The sequence below is a fragment of the Pogona vitticeps genome, chromosome 3 (assembly GCF_051106095.1).
Source record: "Pogona vitticeps strain Pit_001003342236 chromosome 3, PviZW2.1, whole genome shotgun sequence".
NCBI lineage: Eukaryota > Metazoa > Chordata > Lepidosauria > Squamata > Agamidae > Pogona > Pogona vitticeps.
This window is the reverse complement of record NC_135785.1, coordinates 204,719,600-204,738,331: the sequence shown is the minus strand read 5'-3', so window position 1 is coordinate 204,738,331 and position 18,732 is coordinate 204,719,600. Positions and strand designations below refer to the sequence as shown.

The 18,732-nt window shown below is 38.0% G+C and overlaps 1 protein-coding gene across 1 annotated transcript in view; it reads right to left on the bottom strand.

Annotated features, from left to right (window-relative positions):
• URB1 (URB1 ribosome biogenesis factor) overlaps positions 1-18,732 on the bottom strand; it is a 69,984-nt gene that overhangs the window by 42,989 nt on the left and 8,263 nt on the right. Inside the window, exons 7-15 of the mRNA XM_020796189.3 lie at positions 15,570-15,695; positions 14,484-14,614; positions 12,870-13,065; positions 9,548-9,685; positions 8,479-8,652; positions 6,704-6,851; positions 5,185-5,307; positions 3,917-4,029; positions 2,128-2,241 (exon numbers count right to left, since the gene is read on the bottom strand). Coding sequence (XP_020651848.3) covers positions 2,128-2,241; positions 3,917-4,029; positions 5,185-5,307; positions 6,704-6,851; positions 8,479-8,652; positions 9,548-9,685; positions 12,870-13,065; positions 14,484-14,614; positions 15,570-15,695 — 1,263 coding nt within the window. The remainder of the gene's footprint in view (positions 1-2,127; positions 2,242-3,916; positions 4,030-5,184; positions 5,308-6,703; positions 6,852-8,478; positions 8,653-9,547; positions 9,686-12,869; positions 13,066-14,483; positions 14,615-15,569; positions 15,696-18,732) is intronic.

Here is an 18,732-nt window from a genome sequence, read left to right as displayed (position 1 = left end):
CTGTGAATGCAATTATACCAAGAAAGTAACTTTCTTCTGCAGCACTCATCTATGAGAAGTAAAGACCTACCAGGAAGCAAGGCCAAAAAAAGTTCCTATAATCCTTCCTCCAAATTCCGCCTTAGTGATGCTGTTTTCTTCAAGATACTGAAGCTTAACCTGATGACAGCTTTGTAAATCTTACATTTAGGTTTGTCAGACAATCCTGCTACCACTAGCCACTTGACCTTACCCTTTGTAAAATAAGGAAGCCATTCATAACCACTTCCAGCAATGTAAGCAATGACTACTAATAAATACTGTATAATGAAACATGATTCAACATTAGCACAGCCAATGAAGAGGAAGTCTTCTCTCTTTTCTTTTTGATTTGCTCTCTTTGTGTGTAATACCCAAGAGAAGATCTGCTTGTCCTTATTCTGGACACAAAAGTTGATAGCCCCCACTATCTCTGCAGTACTCTTTGATAGTGAAATATAAATACAGACAAAATATCCCTGCTTGTGCTGCTAGATACTAAAGTTAGTTGTGGTTTATCAAAGCAGAAGTTACTTATGGTCTCACTGATCATCAGGAAGAAATCTGGAAAGTTGAGTTGTGGCAAATGGACTTCTTTCTTGTTAGGTTGAAACATTTCACTACTCATCCAAGCCGGCTTCAGTGCTTTTGAAGTCCTTTCCGATGTCCGTTTTTGCTCATTTTTAAGTGTCTTACAATGTTTGGAACCTGTTTTAAATGCTTGCAATTGTTAGCCCACCTCCTGAACCCTATGCAACCTTAATTTGGTGTTGTTCTGAGTCGTCGTTAATTTTTGGTGATTTTTTTAATTCTCCATTGAAAGCCTTTGAACGGACCATTCAAAGGCTTTCAATGGAGAATTTAAAAAATCACCAAAAATTACCAACGACTCAGAACAACACCAAATTAAGTTTGCATAGGGTTCAGGAGGTGGGATAATGATTGCAAGCATTTAAAACAGGTTTCTAACAGTTTAAGACACTTTTACAGGAGCAAAAAAGGGACATCGTTAAGTGAAATTCCCCCATAGAGAACATCGTTAAACGATGGGGGAAATTCCTCAAAGAAACCCATCGCTGTGTGAATTCATCATTGTATGAAGCAATCGTTGTGCGAGGCACCACTGTAAATGGGCACGCCACAGGTCCTTGCAGAAAGAAACTTTTTGTTGTTTTTAAAAAAAGTGAACTGTTACTTAATTACTTTTCAGGAATTTGCATTTGAATAATATAATTGACCCCCACGTTAGTCTGACAATTTCGAAGACGGTCTGTACAGCTTAAAAATAGGGTATTTGAATTTTGCCAGGTTTGAACATCCAGTACAGGCAAGAGGTAACATGTTTTTTTTCTTCTTTTTGTTCAGGATAACAGGAAGAGGAATCCAGCAACAATATGTTACCATTCTAATTTTTTTATTTTCAGCTAAACTGAACTTCAGAAACAACAATCTTGTTGCACTGACGGGAAACAGAACCATGGAAACATAGAGGGAATAATGTAATTATTGTGCACTTTTGTCCAACTGGTGCTGGGGAACTGAAATATAGTAATGAAGTAAACTGGAGATTACTTAGCAACCATATACCGGAGCCTAAAAATTTCCCCAGTAGCAGAATTCACTGTCAACAGTAAGACCTCAGGCAACAGCTGGAGTTTTACCCAATGGCACTAGTTTTACCACAAGGAATTTATTTATTTATTTATTTATTTATTTAATTTATACCCCGCCTATCTGGCCCACCGGACCATTTATTTATTCTATTTTTACCCCGCCTATCTGGTCAAATATATATGACTCCCACAGAATTAGTCCACAAAACAAACATTTTAATCAAAGCTTGATTTTCAGAAATAATGTGCTTTATATTCCTTAACTCTAACAGCAGTGTATTCGACTTCACAATCTACAATCATATCCAACATAATAACATAGGAGAGCTTTAATGCATTTATAGGGCAAGCAGGCTACAAATGGCATATTAAACACAGAAAAGGGTGTTCATTTATATTGCTTACCCTAAATCCAACCCGCTAAGGCATATTCAAGGTAAGCATCTTTTCTTGGACACAAAAATATTTTAATAAAAAGAAGGAAGGGGGAAATTACCTTAATAATTAGTTTCTTTGTTGATGCTTTGAGCTGTGAATGATTGCTTGTTACAAACATTTTCATCAGTAAATAAAATACTGATCTCTCACCACAATTCCGCTCAGTTTCATCCTAAAAGAGCATATTTTTATTGGTTATCACAGATAAAAATGGTTTAGGATCTCTCTATATTAATTTATAATTTAGTGGAGCAATACATTGCATTCAGAGAGATGTAACAGAATGAGGAACAATGGGAAAAAATTACCATGTTTCCCTGAAAATAAGACAGGGTCTTATATTAATTTTTGCTCCAAAAATGCATTAGGGCTTTAATGTTTTTTTCATGTGCAACAATCTACATTTATTCAAATACAGTCATATATTCTTCTGGTTGCTGCACAATGGTGGAGGGTGGGGTTTCACTTAACTGGGTCTTATTTTGGGGGTAAGGCTTATATTACGAGCATCTTGAAAAATCATACTAGGGCTTATTTTCAGGTTAGGTCTTATTTTCAGGGAAACAGGGTATGAAAGCATAAGGTCTATTCATATAATATTACTCTTACAAAAGAGCAAAGAAAACTGTACTAATTATGCCTTAGCAGCAGCAAATACCTAAAAAATCATCCCCAAATCCCTAGTTAGGTAAAAATCATTATACAGCTCTCTCTCTCTCTGTGTGTGTGTGTGTGTGTGTGTACACACACACACACACACACACACACACACACAGAGAGAGAGAGAGAGAGAGAGAGAGAGAGAGAGAGAGAGAGAGAGAGCATACCAAAGTTGAGGAAGGCCAGACGTCAGACTTCAACTTGCAACGCCTTCTACCAAGGCCAAATATAAGAAATTCCTGGCAGCTATACTCTAAAATAACAGTTCCCAACCTTTTTTGCCCCGCAGACTGGCTGGGGAATGCGGGGCACCCCCATGCGCTTGTGTGCATGCACAAAGGTGTGCGCGCTTTTGCGCATGCGCGAATGGCAGCAGAGTGCTTGTGCCGGCATGCACTTGTGTGCATGCGCAAAGGGCAGTGTGGTGCTTGTGCAGGCGCTTGCACACAGGCGCAAACAGGCTGTGCAAACGGGGAGTGCGTGCGGGGGAGGTCTCTCTCTATGGCCCAGTCGGGCTCAGGCCACAGACTGGCACCGGGCTGCGGACCGGGGGTTGGGGACCTCTGCTCTAAAACACGCAGAGAGCCGTTTCCCACCAGGTGCATAAGCAAGACAGTGAGCCTTGGGAAATAGTAGCCCCTGCACCTGGAGGAAGAGTGTACAAGTATTTGCTTTTTATTAACAATAATTTGTTGCATTACGGTTAACAATAGTTATGGTTACTTTACAAGAACTCATTATCAAACCATGGTTAACAGTAGCTGCAATTCCAGGTCCAGACAACATAGTAAGCTGTGGTTATCTAAAACTGGAAGTGAACATTTCAAAACATCTCTGCACACATGCCTCATAACAGGAGGTGGCAACACATGAACTCAATGCTTTTAAAAATATATATGGATCCGCAGCCAAAGAGTAAGAAGAATCTTCCTCAGGTCATACAGCAGAGGAAAAGCAGGAGTGAAGTACTCTCAGCTAGTGAAAACACTAGCTGAGATCAGCCAGTTTTCTGCTGTATTCTCCCTCCCAATTCATGGGGAAAGTGGTATACAGGAAATTTTTGTTGTTATTTCCAGTCACATAACATAATGCAAAGTCACAGTAGGTCTAGCAAGTGAAGAAAACAATACACACACACCACTTGTTTGACAAGATGAGACAAAAACAAGCCCCACATTCCTTCCTACCTGCATTTTAAACCAGGAAAACTTGTTTGCAGGCAATTCCAGAGCTACGTTGAGTATGTGATGTTGCAGAATGGGTGGGATCTCCTGTCGCAAACCTTTTTCAGTAACAATACCTAAGATTTTAAAAATAACCTTGGTTTTAATTTCAGTTATTTATTTTCTTCTTTTCATTGTATTTTCAGGGTAAAAAATATAATAAGCACAATGTATGGCTTTAACAAGCACAATAAAAGACAGAGAACAGAATTAACCAGTGCAGCAAAAATCCCAGAGCACAGAACATCATAGAGCTTTTTTGTTTTGTTTTTTAAGCTCCGTGACATGTAACAAGGATTTTTAAACCTAGGAATATAAACTGTTCTTTACCAACACCAAAAAGAGATGAAAGAAAGCTTCCAGGGGAGAGCCTTCCAAATGTAGAGTACTATATCCTTTTCCTAGCTGGCCAATCCTGGTGTCACAGTGGGTACCTGAAGGAGAGCTTCCACATGTGTCATATGTAAGTGATATGATATTATGCCCATAGGGAAGTGTATGGGGCCAACCTTTCCTTCAAGTAACCAGGTCTCAAGCCATCTAGGCTTCAAAAGCAAGTATCATCTTAGAAATGATCTGGGTGTCCTTAGATATTTTTAGACCTCAGCAAGATATGTTCTAGACATCTCTCTCTCTCTCTCCACGGCTATAAACACAATATGAAAGAAAGGTAGGCCAAATCAGGATTGTATGTCATATAATGAACCTTAGAAGGTAGTGCGTGATGATCTGCTTCCAGTCTTTGGCCCCCTTCAAATGTGCCAGGGCCCCGCATGGGGCCCTATATGGTGCCCACTGAGAATAGCTGTACTAGACATTCCTCTTCAACATTGCAAGATAAAATGTATGGGTTCTTAAAAATCCTATTTTATCAATGTCACAAAACTGAAGGATTTCAAAGGCATTTCCATAGCAGATTAAAATTACATTTTAATATAAGGGTAAGATACTGCATTTATTCTAATCAAAGCTTTGCAACTATAAGCTTACGTTGGGATTCTGTAAAATGATACTCCTAAGATGACATGATCAAAAATCCATAAGATGTTATCACAAGAACACCCTTTTCTTTTCATTATAAAGCACAGGCAGCTACTCTATACCAGGTAGCCTCCTGTTCTTCAATCTAGCTCACAATTCTGGGACCTTTTGTATGCAAAAGTAAACTCTCTTCCATACATATGATTTCCGATGCATCTCCCAGCTCACCATTTCAAGCACACATAGATTACCTTTTATTAATTTGCTAAAGTCGAAGTTGCTCTGTGCTACTAAGTGGGGAACAGCTTGCTGATAAAGGCATGTAACCTGAAGTAAGACAGCTTTCAAAAGAGTAGTTTCTGCATCGTCTGAGCCTAGAAAAAACATACAAAATATTAACACGATTTAAAATGATGAAGTCCAAAGAATGCAATGTCTCCCTAAAAATATGAATACATGTTTTTAACTGTAGTTTATTCTAAAGATAAACTATCAGTGCAGTCTAATCCTGCCCATATGCTCTGTCCCCTCTGTTCTGGGACAACAACCACAATTTGCATTGTTTATTTTTATTTATTTATTTATTAGATTTTTACCCCACCCCCCTAAACAGCGTCTACTCGGGGCGGCTTACAAATGTAAAAAATCATAAAATATAATAAAACATCACAATCATTCATTAAAACAATTAAATCAGTAATATGGTGTGTACTGGGTAGAAAACCTTACACAGTGAAGTACTGAAACATAAAGAGTAGGGTACATACTGTAGTTGAAAAGGGAAAGGAAGATGACAGGATTATTTATACGAACATACACATAATTTGTTATATTTATATCCCACATCCAACTGTAAGAGCACTCACATTATCTATTACATTTGTCCTACAATAATTATTATTATTATTATTATTATTATTATTATTATTATTATTATTATTATTATTATTATTATTATTATTATTATTATTATTATTATTATTATTATTATTTATTAGACTTATATACCGCCCCATAGCGCTACAAGCACTCTCCGGGCGGTTTACAATTTTTTTAATTATACAGGCTACACATTGCCCCCCACCCAGCAAGCTGGGTACTCATTTTACCGACCTCGGAAGGATGGAAGGCTGAGTCAACCTTGAGCCGGCTACCTGGGATTTGAACCCCAGGTCGTGAGCACAGTTTTAGCTGCAGTACAGCTTTTTAACCACTGCGCCACGAGGCTCTTTCAGCCTGACAATTCCAGCCTGACAATCAAACTAGCATAACACACTGGCTCTCTCAGCTGGATGCCCGGTAAAAATCTCAGAATGGACGGCTGTACGAAGTACATGTGTTGGGAGCAAGTCAACAACTCTACTTGCTTCCCTTAGGAAACCAACTTAACTGGGGGGAAAACACTTGCCTCTCTCAGGAAATGCCTTTAGGTGCTTTGCTCCATGCTTTTGTTTGTACAGCAAGAGGTGAAGCCAATCACCAAATGGAGCTGTAGCTTAGCTTGAAAAACTTCTTCAGTAGCAATGTGAATGCTGAACTTTATATGCAACATGAATTTGGAACCAGTCAAATATGCACAAGAGCTTTCCTGAAACAAGACTTCCAATTTTAGAATTTTATTAGACACTGTTAAAAGCATCACTCCTACAAGAGGTCATTAACAGTGTTTGTCTCAAAGAACCAAACAGAGCCACTATGAATCATCAGACATGAATCATTAATAGCTGCTGTTCTGATGAACATTGGATAAGATGACTAAAATTTTCCTACCGTGCTCTCCCTTTGTTTCTTTAACCTCAGACATTTCTTCTACAATAGAAGCAGCATCTTCCTCTGTTTCCTTCTGTCCATCTTGCACCTTCTCTTGTTTTAGAAGGGACTGCCAGACTGCTATTACATTAGTCATATCTGGTAAAAGCTAGGTTTTGAAAAGATAGGGGTATAAGCTAACAAATACTGTTATAACATTATTCTGACATTGAAATATGTTTATAAGAATTACTCACAATCCAGAATCATATGAGAAAAAACAGAACAGCTACAAATTCATATAAGTTACTAATCACCAGCTTTTGTGAAAGTCTGATTTATGAAGTAATAATTATTTTCAATAATATAAATGAATGTTTGTTGCTGAAAGGCTATTTTAATTGATTTCTCTTATAAGTCACCTCAGTAAGGTTAAATGATGCTGACGGTTTTTCTGTTTATCTTTGTATTTGTTACACAGCAGTGGCTGACTTGAATATATCATGCAAACACATACACCTAGCACACATATGAGCTATTATAGCTGCAGAATGCTGCAATTATGTTATTATGCAGCAGAGCAAATCAAAATTCTACAAGGAAATTCTAAAATTAGGGCAGCCCCCCCAAATTATAAATTATACTTTTGTAGAGTAGCTCTAATTTTCTTAATCCTGGGAGAGCTTGAAAACTGTACTTCTACTTTATTGGTTTGTTTTATTTAAAATATGTTACCCTGCTTTTCTCCCTGAAAAGGACACAAGCAATGTCCCTTCTAAGGTGCTCACGCACAGAGGTCCATCAGGGAAGGCCCTCTCCCATGTACCCACCACATTTATTTATTTAAAATATATTTATCCCACCTTTCTCTTTCTTTAAAAAGGACCCAAGGTGGCTTACATCATGAAAGATATTTAAAGCTGAAAACAATGAGTATACAACGGTGTATAAAGAGGCAGTTTACACCATTAAAAGACAGTATAAAAGCTAAATAAAATAAGTATGTAAATGTTTAAAAGGAACAAAGAAATACCAGTCTGAGAGATAGTAAACATAAGTAGCACTAAAGACCCAGTCAGAGCGGTAATGCATAACAACCCATCTGAAAAATCACTCATGTAGCCACCCATGTAGCCAGTAACTGAGAGAAGATGATGGGACAGAGAGAAAGAAAGGCTTCTCTGGATGATCTTAACATCTGAGCGGGTTCATAAAGAGAGATGCGGTCCTTGAAGATAGCTTGGACCCAAGCCATTTAGGGCTTTACAGGTTAGAACCAGCACTTTATTGTGCCCGAAACTGGATCAGCAGCCAAGGGAGGGGAGTTATGTAATCTCTATGACCAGCCCCAGTTAGCAATCTGGCTGTTGCGTTTCGTAGCCATTGAAGTTTCCTGACATTTTCCAGAGGCAGCCCCACATTACACATTACAGTACATTACAGTAATCCAGCTGTTGATGTACTGGTGACGCCAATGCCCAAAACCCCATGACAACTTCCTTCCAGTTTGCTTTTTAAGTTTTTTGGGGGGACTTGAGAGGCTCTCTACTGCATTTTATGGCACAACCATTGCTTCTGGAGGCTCCAAGGAATGTGTAAACCATTGTCTACATCTCACCTTTCAGTTATAAAATTTTTCAATCTCCTAATTCAAAATCTAATAACAGGTGAATCAATATATTTAAAAGATTTTTTCAAGCTAGTAAAGAAACAGCCAAGATACAAAAAAGAGAGTTAATTTTTTCTTTTGCTCCACCAATTGCAATTTTACACAATTCCTTTTTGTGACTTCATACCTTGCTAAGTGCTTCCCTGTATTGCTGTACAAAGTCCTGCATGAACGATGGTGTATAGATTTCTGATTTCTCCCATATTTTCTCATTCAGACAATACTCAATGTTCTTCAGTGCTCTTTTCAGAATAGTTGATATAAGTGAAAGGATTGTATGTTTCACTGTTTTGCTGGCTATCTAAAATAAAAGAAGAAAAGAATTATAACAAATTTCTGAAGGGGATTAGCAGTATTTGCAGACAGACAAGAAAAAAATATGAGGTGGGGGGAAGGCATCAAACTGATTGCAAGCTATAGGATTCAGTGCCATAAAAGATATAAAAAGATATTAAGATAAAATAGATCCAAAGTATTCCCACAAACTGCCTTTCCCAAGGACGCTAGATGATGTCTTACTTACTGGCTGAGAGGATATTCTACAGAAGAGTGATGTCGCCAATAAATCATTTTATTTTTACCATCTGTGAGTCGCTTTATCAGCCAGCAGTATCTTATGAAAAAGTCCTTATTCTCATTTTGCTTTTGAACTGGCCTTACAGGAAAGCAGGGCTCTCATTCATATTAGAAACTACCACTGTCTTCCTTCTCATATGTTTGGAGGATAACTTGTTGGCTCTTCCATGTCAATACTCAGGCTTACATGCCTTCCCACTTCCCTCTCTGCCACTGACATGGCTGCAAGATGGAGATAGGTAGGTTTCCCTTTTGCTTTTGATTTATCATAGCACTGCTTTAAGTCCAAATCCTAAGCAGTGGTTGCTTTTAACTATGGTTAACTAAAACAAACTTGTGAAACCATAGGCTTAAGTTCCCTTGTTTTTAGTAAGTTAAGACTAACCACAGTTTATCTTGGTTCAGATGTAACACTAAGCTGTGGTTAGTCAGAAATGAAAGTTTCCAAAGTGCTTTGTGTTGGTTGCACCAGAGAAAGGAAGAATACATTGAGTGAAAGGCTTGTACATACTTGTTTTTTTAACATTGTACCACACAAATGGAGCTAATGAAGCTGCTGAAGCTACTGCAGATGGAAAACTTAACGAAACACCCCCATCTTATAATGAAAAAATTCTTACATTCAATCCTTGGGTGAACATGGCTTTATTACACACTGCTGGAATGGTTGTCACCATCACTACTGAAAGAAGTCTTGGAAGTGGAATGAACTCTGGGATTTTAAAAGCATTGGAAACTTCTGGCTGAGCTGCATAGATCTAAAATTTTAAAGAAAGCCATATATATTATCAGATGGTACTAATGAGACCATGGTACTTATGATATATTCATATGGACCCATGATGACAGAACAATTCTAAATGCCCAATTCCACATGCAAAGAAGAGAATTCAGAAATAACAATATACATTGTTGATGTCTTAAAAAGAAAAGATGCTTGTTTTATTATAATTAGGAAAGCATCAGTTGGCTCTAAAACCAGTCATTATACAGCATTTAAAAAAATCACTCTTCTTGATAGCAAATAGTATTCAGATGCTAAATTGCAAGGGAACTTTGTTTGCCTTGAATTGGCACTAGAAGCCCACCTAGACCCTTAGACCAACTTCAGTCATTAGTTGACTGCCCTAGGAAAAAAAAGGCTGTCTGTGGTAGAATGGTAAAACATGGTTGGAAGAGAAAGGAATAATCACATTGTGTTTCCAAAGCAAGCACAAACACATGCACACACATACACACACAAACTAAAATTTGTGCCTCATTTTGGAAGACATAATGCAGTTGCTGAGGCTGATATTTCTGCCTGCTTATAAAGGCAATTGCCAGTTAGAGAAAACTGGACTAAGCTGATGAGACAAGCAGAATACTTCACAAAATGGCACATTTTGCTTGAATGTGAAATCTCCAACAAGCTACTGAACATGAATGATAGTTGTGCTGCTGCTTTAGTGTTGGAGATACAGTACTAGATAAACACAGATGAGAAACATGGCTGATACTAGTTTTTCTTTCTTTCTTCCACTTGATTTATGTTGGGATTTCATGCTTCTCACTTGACTGCTGACCTTTTAAATTACATTTCCATACATTTTATCACAAGCCACATTGAAGACCTATTCTGGTCAAAATAGCAGAGAATTAGTCAATATGATAAAGAAAGAAGTTGGACCAACATTTTGTTGCAACTTCCACGCTGAATACACTCAGTATCTTGCTCAATTATTTTAAGCAAAGAAGAAGCATACAGAAAGACAAAAGATTCCCTGAAGGCTTTTTTTTGTTCCTCACTATCAGAAATCAACCCCTGCTTTTTTTCCAAATCTAGATAAATATTTATGCCAGATTCTCAAATGAAAGAGACAGTTGGGACCAATTTACCCTTTAGTCTTCTTTTCACAGCATATTGTTTTTGTCACTATTACAATATTAACAGTACCTCTTGTTTATGATAATTAAGTAAGTCAATCCGGGTATCTAACAAAAATAATCCTACTTTTAAACATCATAATGAAACTCCATTTAAACACTTCTGTTAAAAAAAAGTTCTGTCTGTACAATTACAACCTGCTTTCTTACAAGCACTTGAGATGGCAAATCAAGAACAAAAGATACGGTATGTATCGATGTGAAGTAAGTGCATTTTGGCTTAACTTAGAACAAAATGAAACATCATTGCTTTTCCACACTAGTTAATATCTAGTGCTTAATCAGCTTATAAGCAAAATTTCTTCAGTCTAGGGCCTACCAGTCACATAACTGTTTCTTCAGCAACCTACACAGAATAACACTGAACAGACTATGATGCAGGAATTCCAGAAAGACAGGAACATAAAGATGTATTGCCTGCTATTTAAGTACCTGTTTTGAGTTAATACTGTATTCTTTCTGAAAGACTCAAGAGTACAGAACAGCAATTAAATCCAAAAAGGGGAAAAACAAACAAACAAGCCAAACTTAGCTGCCCACAATATCACTTTGCGTCCTGTTTACCTTCTACATAAGTACCCACCTAGGGTGGTGCATATATTGACTGCAAGCTGTTCTGGAGAGAACGGACGTGGCCTCAGTTATCCAGGCTGTATTGACATCTTGACTACCCTAACATATTTTATTTGAGACTGGCTGCAAAGGAAGTTCAGAATTTTCAACTTGTGCAAAATGTGGGTGTCTTGCTGCTGGACAGGGCTAAGCTACTGGACTACGTGGCATCAATAGTGACATTGACATCAGTAAGACTTCGGAGTAGACTTACACAAGACTGCAGTATAAATAATTCCAAAGCATTAGGAAATATGTGCATTTTTACATATGCATAATATTAATTTAAATAAAAGAATCAAATATGAACTTACTGTATTTCCCCCAAAATAAGACAGGGTCTTACATTAATTTTTGCTCCAAAAAATGCAGTAGGGCTTATTTTCAGGGGATGTTTTATTTTTTCATTTACAGCAATTTACATTTATTCGAATACTGTACTGTTATGTCATCTTCTTCTGGCTGCTGCACAATGGTGAAGGGTGGGGTTTCACTTAACTGGGGCTTATTTTGGGAGTAGGGCTTATATTACGAGCATCCTGAAAAATCATACTAGATCTTATTTTCAGGTTAGGTCTTATTTTCACGGAAACAGGGTATATAACAAACATATAATTCCATGACATACAAGCACTTTTGCAGTATTCCATATACACAGCATAAAATGACAACTAGTAGATGGGACAATGATTAATTTCTCCACAAAAAGCATTCAAGCTTGGCGCTTGTTCAAATATTATCATCTCAATTTAGCAGGAATCTCACACTCCCTCATACAGTCTACTGTCTACACAGTAATGACTCTTAAAGTCCGTATTGCCCTTATCTGACTCATAGCTTCCAAATTTTTCTCTTTTGTAATCACATTCCCCAGAATATTCCAGGCAGCATAGCCACTGGGAGTTACAGTCCCCAAAGCATTCTTTTCCCAACTTCTGGCCTGTCTGCAGCTGTCTTCCAGATGCTATGACAATAACCATATGCTTGCAATTTCAAGAACAGATTCAAAGGCAGAGAGAGAATAAGAGACATGCACCATGTTCAGATGAACTGCAGCACAGAAGATACAGAGGAAGAACAAAAGTCCAAAGGTATCCCTGGGCAAAGACTTCTCCACAATTAAGTATATTTGGATTGATGTCAGCCTCTTTAGCATTCTTTATTGTGTTTCCTAGAGCTGTTGTCAGAACTTCAATTCCCATCATCCCCCATTATTGCCTATGCAGACTATCACTGATGGGAAATGCAGTCTAACAATATTTCAAAGATTTTTTTGTTTTTCATGCCTGCCATCAGGGAAAATGTAAGTGTTCATGTGGAAGCAATTTCTGGGATCTTATTAAGAATACAAATGTTGGTAAGGGTCATTTTCACGTTCAATTGTATAATAAGCAGTGTTCTTACCTTCCTGAGCAATTTCATATTGTCCAACCAAGTAGATTTTAGTCTTGGAACAAAAGAATATTGGGATTCCTTAAAGTATCTGTTCAGCAAATCTGGGCACACTTTAAAAATGTTCACCATAAGATCAGCAACCATCTCATCTTCTACTGCAGTCTTCAGACTCAGGAGAAAGCGCAGAAGTATCAAGTTTCCTCCTCTAATTAAGTCAGAATTCAAATGAACAAATCACTATGGCAGTATTTGTTAGGTTACTCTCATAATGCACATTCTTAAAAGTGGTTGCGATCCAAAGAGCTACAGCTACAGAAAAAAATACATAGAGCTTCAGCATTCCTGCTGGGATTTTTGACTTTTCCTTTGAAGATCAGGTTCCCATCAGTTTCACATACTGCTTTTCAAACTTAACTCCAGTTTCAACGTTTTGAACCTTGTTACAAACCAAGGCAAACTGCAGTCTGAGAAACATGTTTTTGGTTGCAATGTACCAGTGATGTGGAAGTGAGACAGCTCTTTGGAAGCAGAACAAGGGACTACATTTGTCTCCGTTCCCTTTTGACAAAGAGAGAACGTATACCTCAAAAGCCACTGAAATCATAGATTTTCATTCTAATTTAGGCATATGGCATGTTCATATCCATTTCATTTTCAAGAAACACTATCAGAATATTATTCACAAGAAGAATTTTAAACCAGAGGAGTTACAGCTCAAAAACTGAATTCTGAGAAATGATTATGCATATACAAGGTAGCTCCTCAAGTGCCAGTGTTTTTACAATCCAGAGATAAGAGGTTTAAGGTTGTTCTTTTTTAAAAAAAAATCTTATTAGGACCCAGTGCTCTGCACACAACCATTCAGTAACAAGGAGCTGATGGCTGGTAACGACTCTGCCACAAAGAGCAACTAATGCACACACACACACACACACACAAATCTACCACAAGTAGAAGTCAGCATCCTGAAAAGCCTTAAACTAAGCAGGCTAGTTGCAGATATTACAGGTGAAACAGAATCCAATTAATCTATCCTATTTTTATATCAAAGCAGAGATTCTCATAGTTGTAACAAAAAAAATAAAACACAAATGTATTTTTATCTGAATGTACAAATTACAGATGCTGGCCTAGACCCATCAGTCCCCAATCTCTTGTATAACAGGATGCATGGTGGAAGGCTGAAGAGAAAAAAGGGTATCACCTGTTCTCAGTTCCACGGACAAAATTCAGTGGAACAACCCTATGGATGTTGGCCATCTCCTGATGTGGAGTAAGAACTTGCTAGAGAGTTTAAGGAATGAAGAAAGATGGAATCTGGATAGCCAGGAAGCTGTCACATACACTGACTGCATCAAGGTATTAGATATGGAGTGTGTGACTGTAGCCAACCCCTGGAGCTGCGCTTCTTACTGAGTCCAAGTCATGGAATCCTACCTCATCTCCCCCCCCCCCCCCACACACACACAATCTAGCAGCCACAGAGTGCACAACAGTCCATGGTTAACTGAAGAAAAAAGCAAGGCTGAAAATAATACTTCAAATAATTTCACTTGGAGACTAAAAAGAGCTGAATGCAATAATAAACGGATTGCAAGTATCTGATTAACTGAAATATTTTACCTGCCAGATGTGCCAAGACTTGGATCATAAAAATTAATGCCATGCTTGCGAGAACAGCAGAGATCAATTAAAAAATTATGAACCAGCTCTCTCACTAGGACTTTTCCTGCCTCTTCTTGATCCTGGGAAGCCTGCACAGAAGAGAAAAATTGAATAAAATATTAGTGTTCACTAGTTAGTACACTCAAATGAAATGGACCATAAAACAGCAGCACAGCATATGCCTTAAATGGAGAAGGCCTCAGTTCTATTTCTGGTCTTTCCATTTAAAAAGAACTAGTAGCACCTTATACAAAAAAAACCTCTCTCTCAGGTCCTGTGAAGCACAGACAAATCTAGGCTGGATGGAAAAATAGTCTGACCTGGCATACAGATATCCCCTGTGTTCCTAATGGAGGACTTCAGACCAGACTTGATCTCTCTAGATATGAAATTGGGTGGAAGGGATGCAGTGAGAAGCCTCCACATATATCATTAGTGTCAACACCAATAGAGCTCTAAGACCATCCCACATCTGGACAACTTTTAAGAGACATGGAAAATGCACACCTGATTCCATACCAGTAAGAGAAAGAAAAAAGGAGTGACGTTAACACTGTAAGATTGGAGAAGTTCTTTCTAAAATGCAAGCATGCCGGTTTTAGAAGAGAGAATGGAAAAAGATGAATACTAAATGTTTACATTGGACTAAACTGGGCATCATTTTCCTTCAACTGATTATAACTACTTCTTATACATTCAAATAACTACTTCAATAGCTGGCTGTATAGCTTAGAAGTATGGTGGGACAGAGAGAGAGAGATGGCTCCACAGCCAGAGGCTGGGAGTTCAATTCCCCACTGTGCTTCCTGCAAGTAGAGCCAGCCTGTGTAGCCTTGAGCAAGCTGCATAGCCCCAGAGCGCCCCCATAAGAAGAGAATAGTAAACCACTTCTGAGTATTGTCTAATTGGAAAATCCTGAAAAGGTTTGCCATAAATCAGAATTGACTTGATGGCATATATGATGACTATTATGAGTGATAACTTTTTCTCCCGTCTAAAAAGAACACGAACACAGCAGGAGAAGGTGAAAAGGAATTGCTGTACCTTGACATCTTCAGTGCTGACATCCGTGATTCCATTCCAGCGGTAAAGTGAAGCAATATGGGTTAATACTTCTGCAGTAAAAAAATGCACTTTCTGGGTCTTACTGATATTTTTATTTTGAACCACCTACAAATAGCAAGAAACACATTGTCATATTTCAAGAGTAGAGGAGAAAAAAGCAATATTTCTTTTTTCCTTTTTGATAATCTGCCTCTGCTAAGAAAGCCAAACAGATATTTCTTAAGATCAGTATACTCTGGTTTGGCTGCAGTAGCAAAAATAAACAAACCATTACTTGAGAAGTGAGGTTTATACTTGTCACAACATTTCTACTCTGAAAACCATGAAGAAAAATATGACAAATCCATCTTTTATATTCTCTTCTGATATATATTTTTTAAAAACTCTGTTTTTTAAAAATATATATCAGAAGAGAAAATAGGCAATCATTAAGGTCATAAATATTGTGACTAAAACAAACAAACAAACAAAGGTAGAACCATTGCAGTCACTGTGCTCAAACTACTTATTGGTCCCTCTAGTGTAGATGTGGAAGATTTATGTTTTTACAACCATTTTAGAGCGTGGTACCCTCAAATATACTGGTCAGCTGAGCAGCTACGTAGGTTGGCCTCTGATGGATAAATTAAGGCATGCCAATGTCTAAGAGCACACCACACAAGTGCAAAAGAAAATGTAGCCAGACACAAAGAATGCACATCCTTGTCTGTAAGTCAATATAAAGCTCACTTTGTGTGATCACAAGGAGCTTCACTGCGTGGTGATTAAACTACAGTCAAGCTCTGCTCATTACAAGCTTGATCCCAACAGGCTTGGGTAGCCTGGTCAAGGTGGACTCAGCCGTCTGAGGTCAGTAAAATGAGCACCCAGCTTGTTGGGGTGCGGGGCAATGTGTAGCCTTTGTAATTAAACTGTAGACTGCCCAGAGAGTGTTTTAAGCACTATGGCGAGGTATATAGGCAACATACTTTCCTTTGCTTTGCAAGCTTTTCATCAGCTATTTCTCTACTCAAAGTGAAGAATTTATTATTTATTTCAAATAATCCCAGAAGGCATTCAGCCCTTGATTTTATTCATATTTTGACTATCTAAAATGTATTGCGGGCTCTTGCCATAAACAGTTCAGATTAATAAATATTTGTACATTTTTAGTTACACTGTCCTCCTAAAATTAGCATAAATCAGAGTAGCTTATCAGTTCCATAAATAAGTATAACTTCTGTAAATATCAATAAATATAGTCCCTTTAATTACTGCAGTGATATCAGCACTACAGTCTTGAATATTTCCTCAATCCCGGCAAAAAATTCTACTAATGTTGTAGCTTGCAATCTCAAAAGGCATTCAGCTGCCCCAACATTAAAATGGTTCAATGCTTTAAAAATCACAGAAATATCATAACATATTAAAGACTAACATGTTTATTATGGCATTAGCTTTCACAGTTTTCATCAAATCCATGGACTGTTATCCTATAAAAGTAGGTATATACAGCCATGGCCAAAAATATTGGCACCCTTGCAATTCTGTCAGAAAAATGCAACCCTTCTCTCAGAAAACTGTTGCAGTTGCAAATGTTTTGGTACTCACATGTTCATTTCTTTGCTTTGTGTTAGAACAACACAAAAACAGAGAAGTAAAATCTGATACAATCCCACACCAGAATCCTAAAATGCACTGACCAAAATTACTGACACCCTGTCTAAATTGTAAGAAATAATTGCTTTTCAAGCATGTGATGCTCCTTTAATTTGTATTTAGACACACCTGTCGGAAGGAAGAGGTGTGGGCCATATAGTAGTCACACTTGCAACCAGTTAAGATGAAGAAAAGTTGGCTCAACCTTTGTATTATGTGTGACACTGAGCATGGAGAAAAAAATGAAGTGTAAAGAGTTGTCTGTGGATTTGAGAGAAAAAATTGTGGAAAAACATCGACAATCTCAAGGCTACAAGTCGGTCTCCAGAGATCTTAATGTTCCTGTGTCCACTGTGTGCAATGTCATCAAGAGGTTTACAGTCCATGGCATTGTAGCTAACCTCCATGGATGTGGACTGAACAGCAAAATTACTGAAAAATTACAACAAACGGGTATTCATCTGAATGAAAAGGGACTCAATGGAAGGAGACCCAGGAGGACACCACTGCTGATACAAAGGCATAAAAAAGCAAGACTGGAGTATGCCAAAACTTATGTGACAAAACAACAATCCTTCTGGGAGAATGTACTGTGGACAGATACAACAGAAGTAGAGCTTTTTGGTAAAGGACATCATGGCACTGTTTACAGAAAAAGAAATTAGGCATTCAAAGATCACTGTCCATACAGTCAAACATTCAAAGATGTTTTGGGGTTGCTTTGCTAGTTCTGGCACTAGATGCCTTGACTGTGTGAACAGTATCATGACATCTGATGATTACCAAAGAATTTTGGGGAGGGCAATGTAGTGGCCAGTGTCAGAAAGCTGCGTCTCCACCAGAGGTCATGGGTCTTCCAGCAGGACAATGACCCGAAACACACTTCAAAAAGCACTCAGAAATAGTTCCAAACAAAGTGCTGGAGAGTTCTGGAATGGCCAGCAATGAGTCCAGATCTGAATCTCATAGAACTCCTGTGGAGAGATCTCAAACAGCAGTTGGGAGAAGGCATCCTTCAAATCTGATGGCCCCGGAGCAGTTTGCAAAAGAAGAGTGGTGCAAAATTCCAGTAGCGAGGCATCATGGTTACAGGAAGTGATTGATTTCAGTTATTTTTTTCCAAAGGGGGTGCTATTAAACATTAAGTTAAGGGTGCCAATAATTTTGGCCAGTGCATTTTGGGGTTTCTGTGTGGGATTGCATCAGATTTGACTTTTTCTCTTTGCTTTTTTGTGTTGTTCCAACCAAAGAAATGAACACGTGAGTATCAAAACATCTGCAACTGCAACAATTTTCTGAGAGAAGGGTTATATTTTCTGACAGAATTGCAAGGGTGCCAATATTTTTGGCCATGACTGTAAATATAGCAGGACCCCCTGACAGCAGGTACAATACTGGAAGATAAATTAACTGATGTTGTTAGTTTTCAAGACATCACAAGCCTTTGGTGTTTCTATTACAAGAGGCTAACAAAGCTACTTCTCTAGAATATGAATAATTCAAA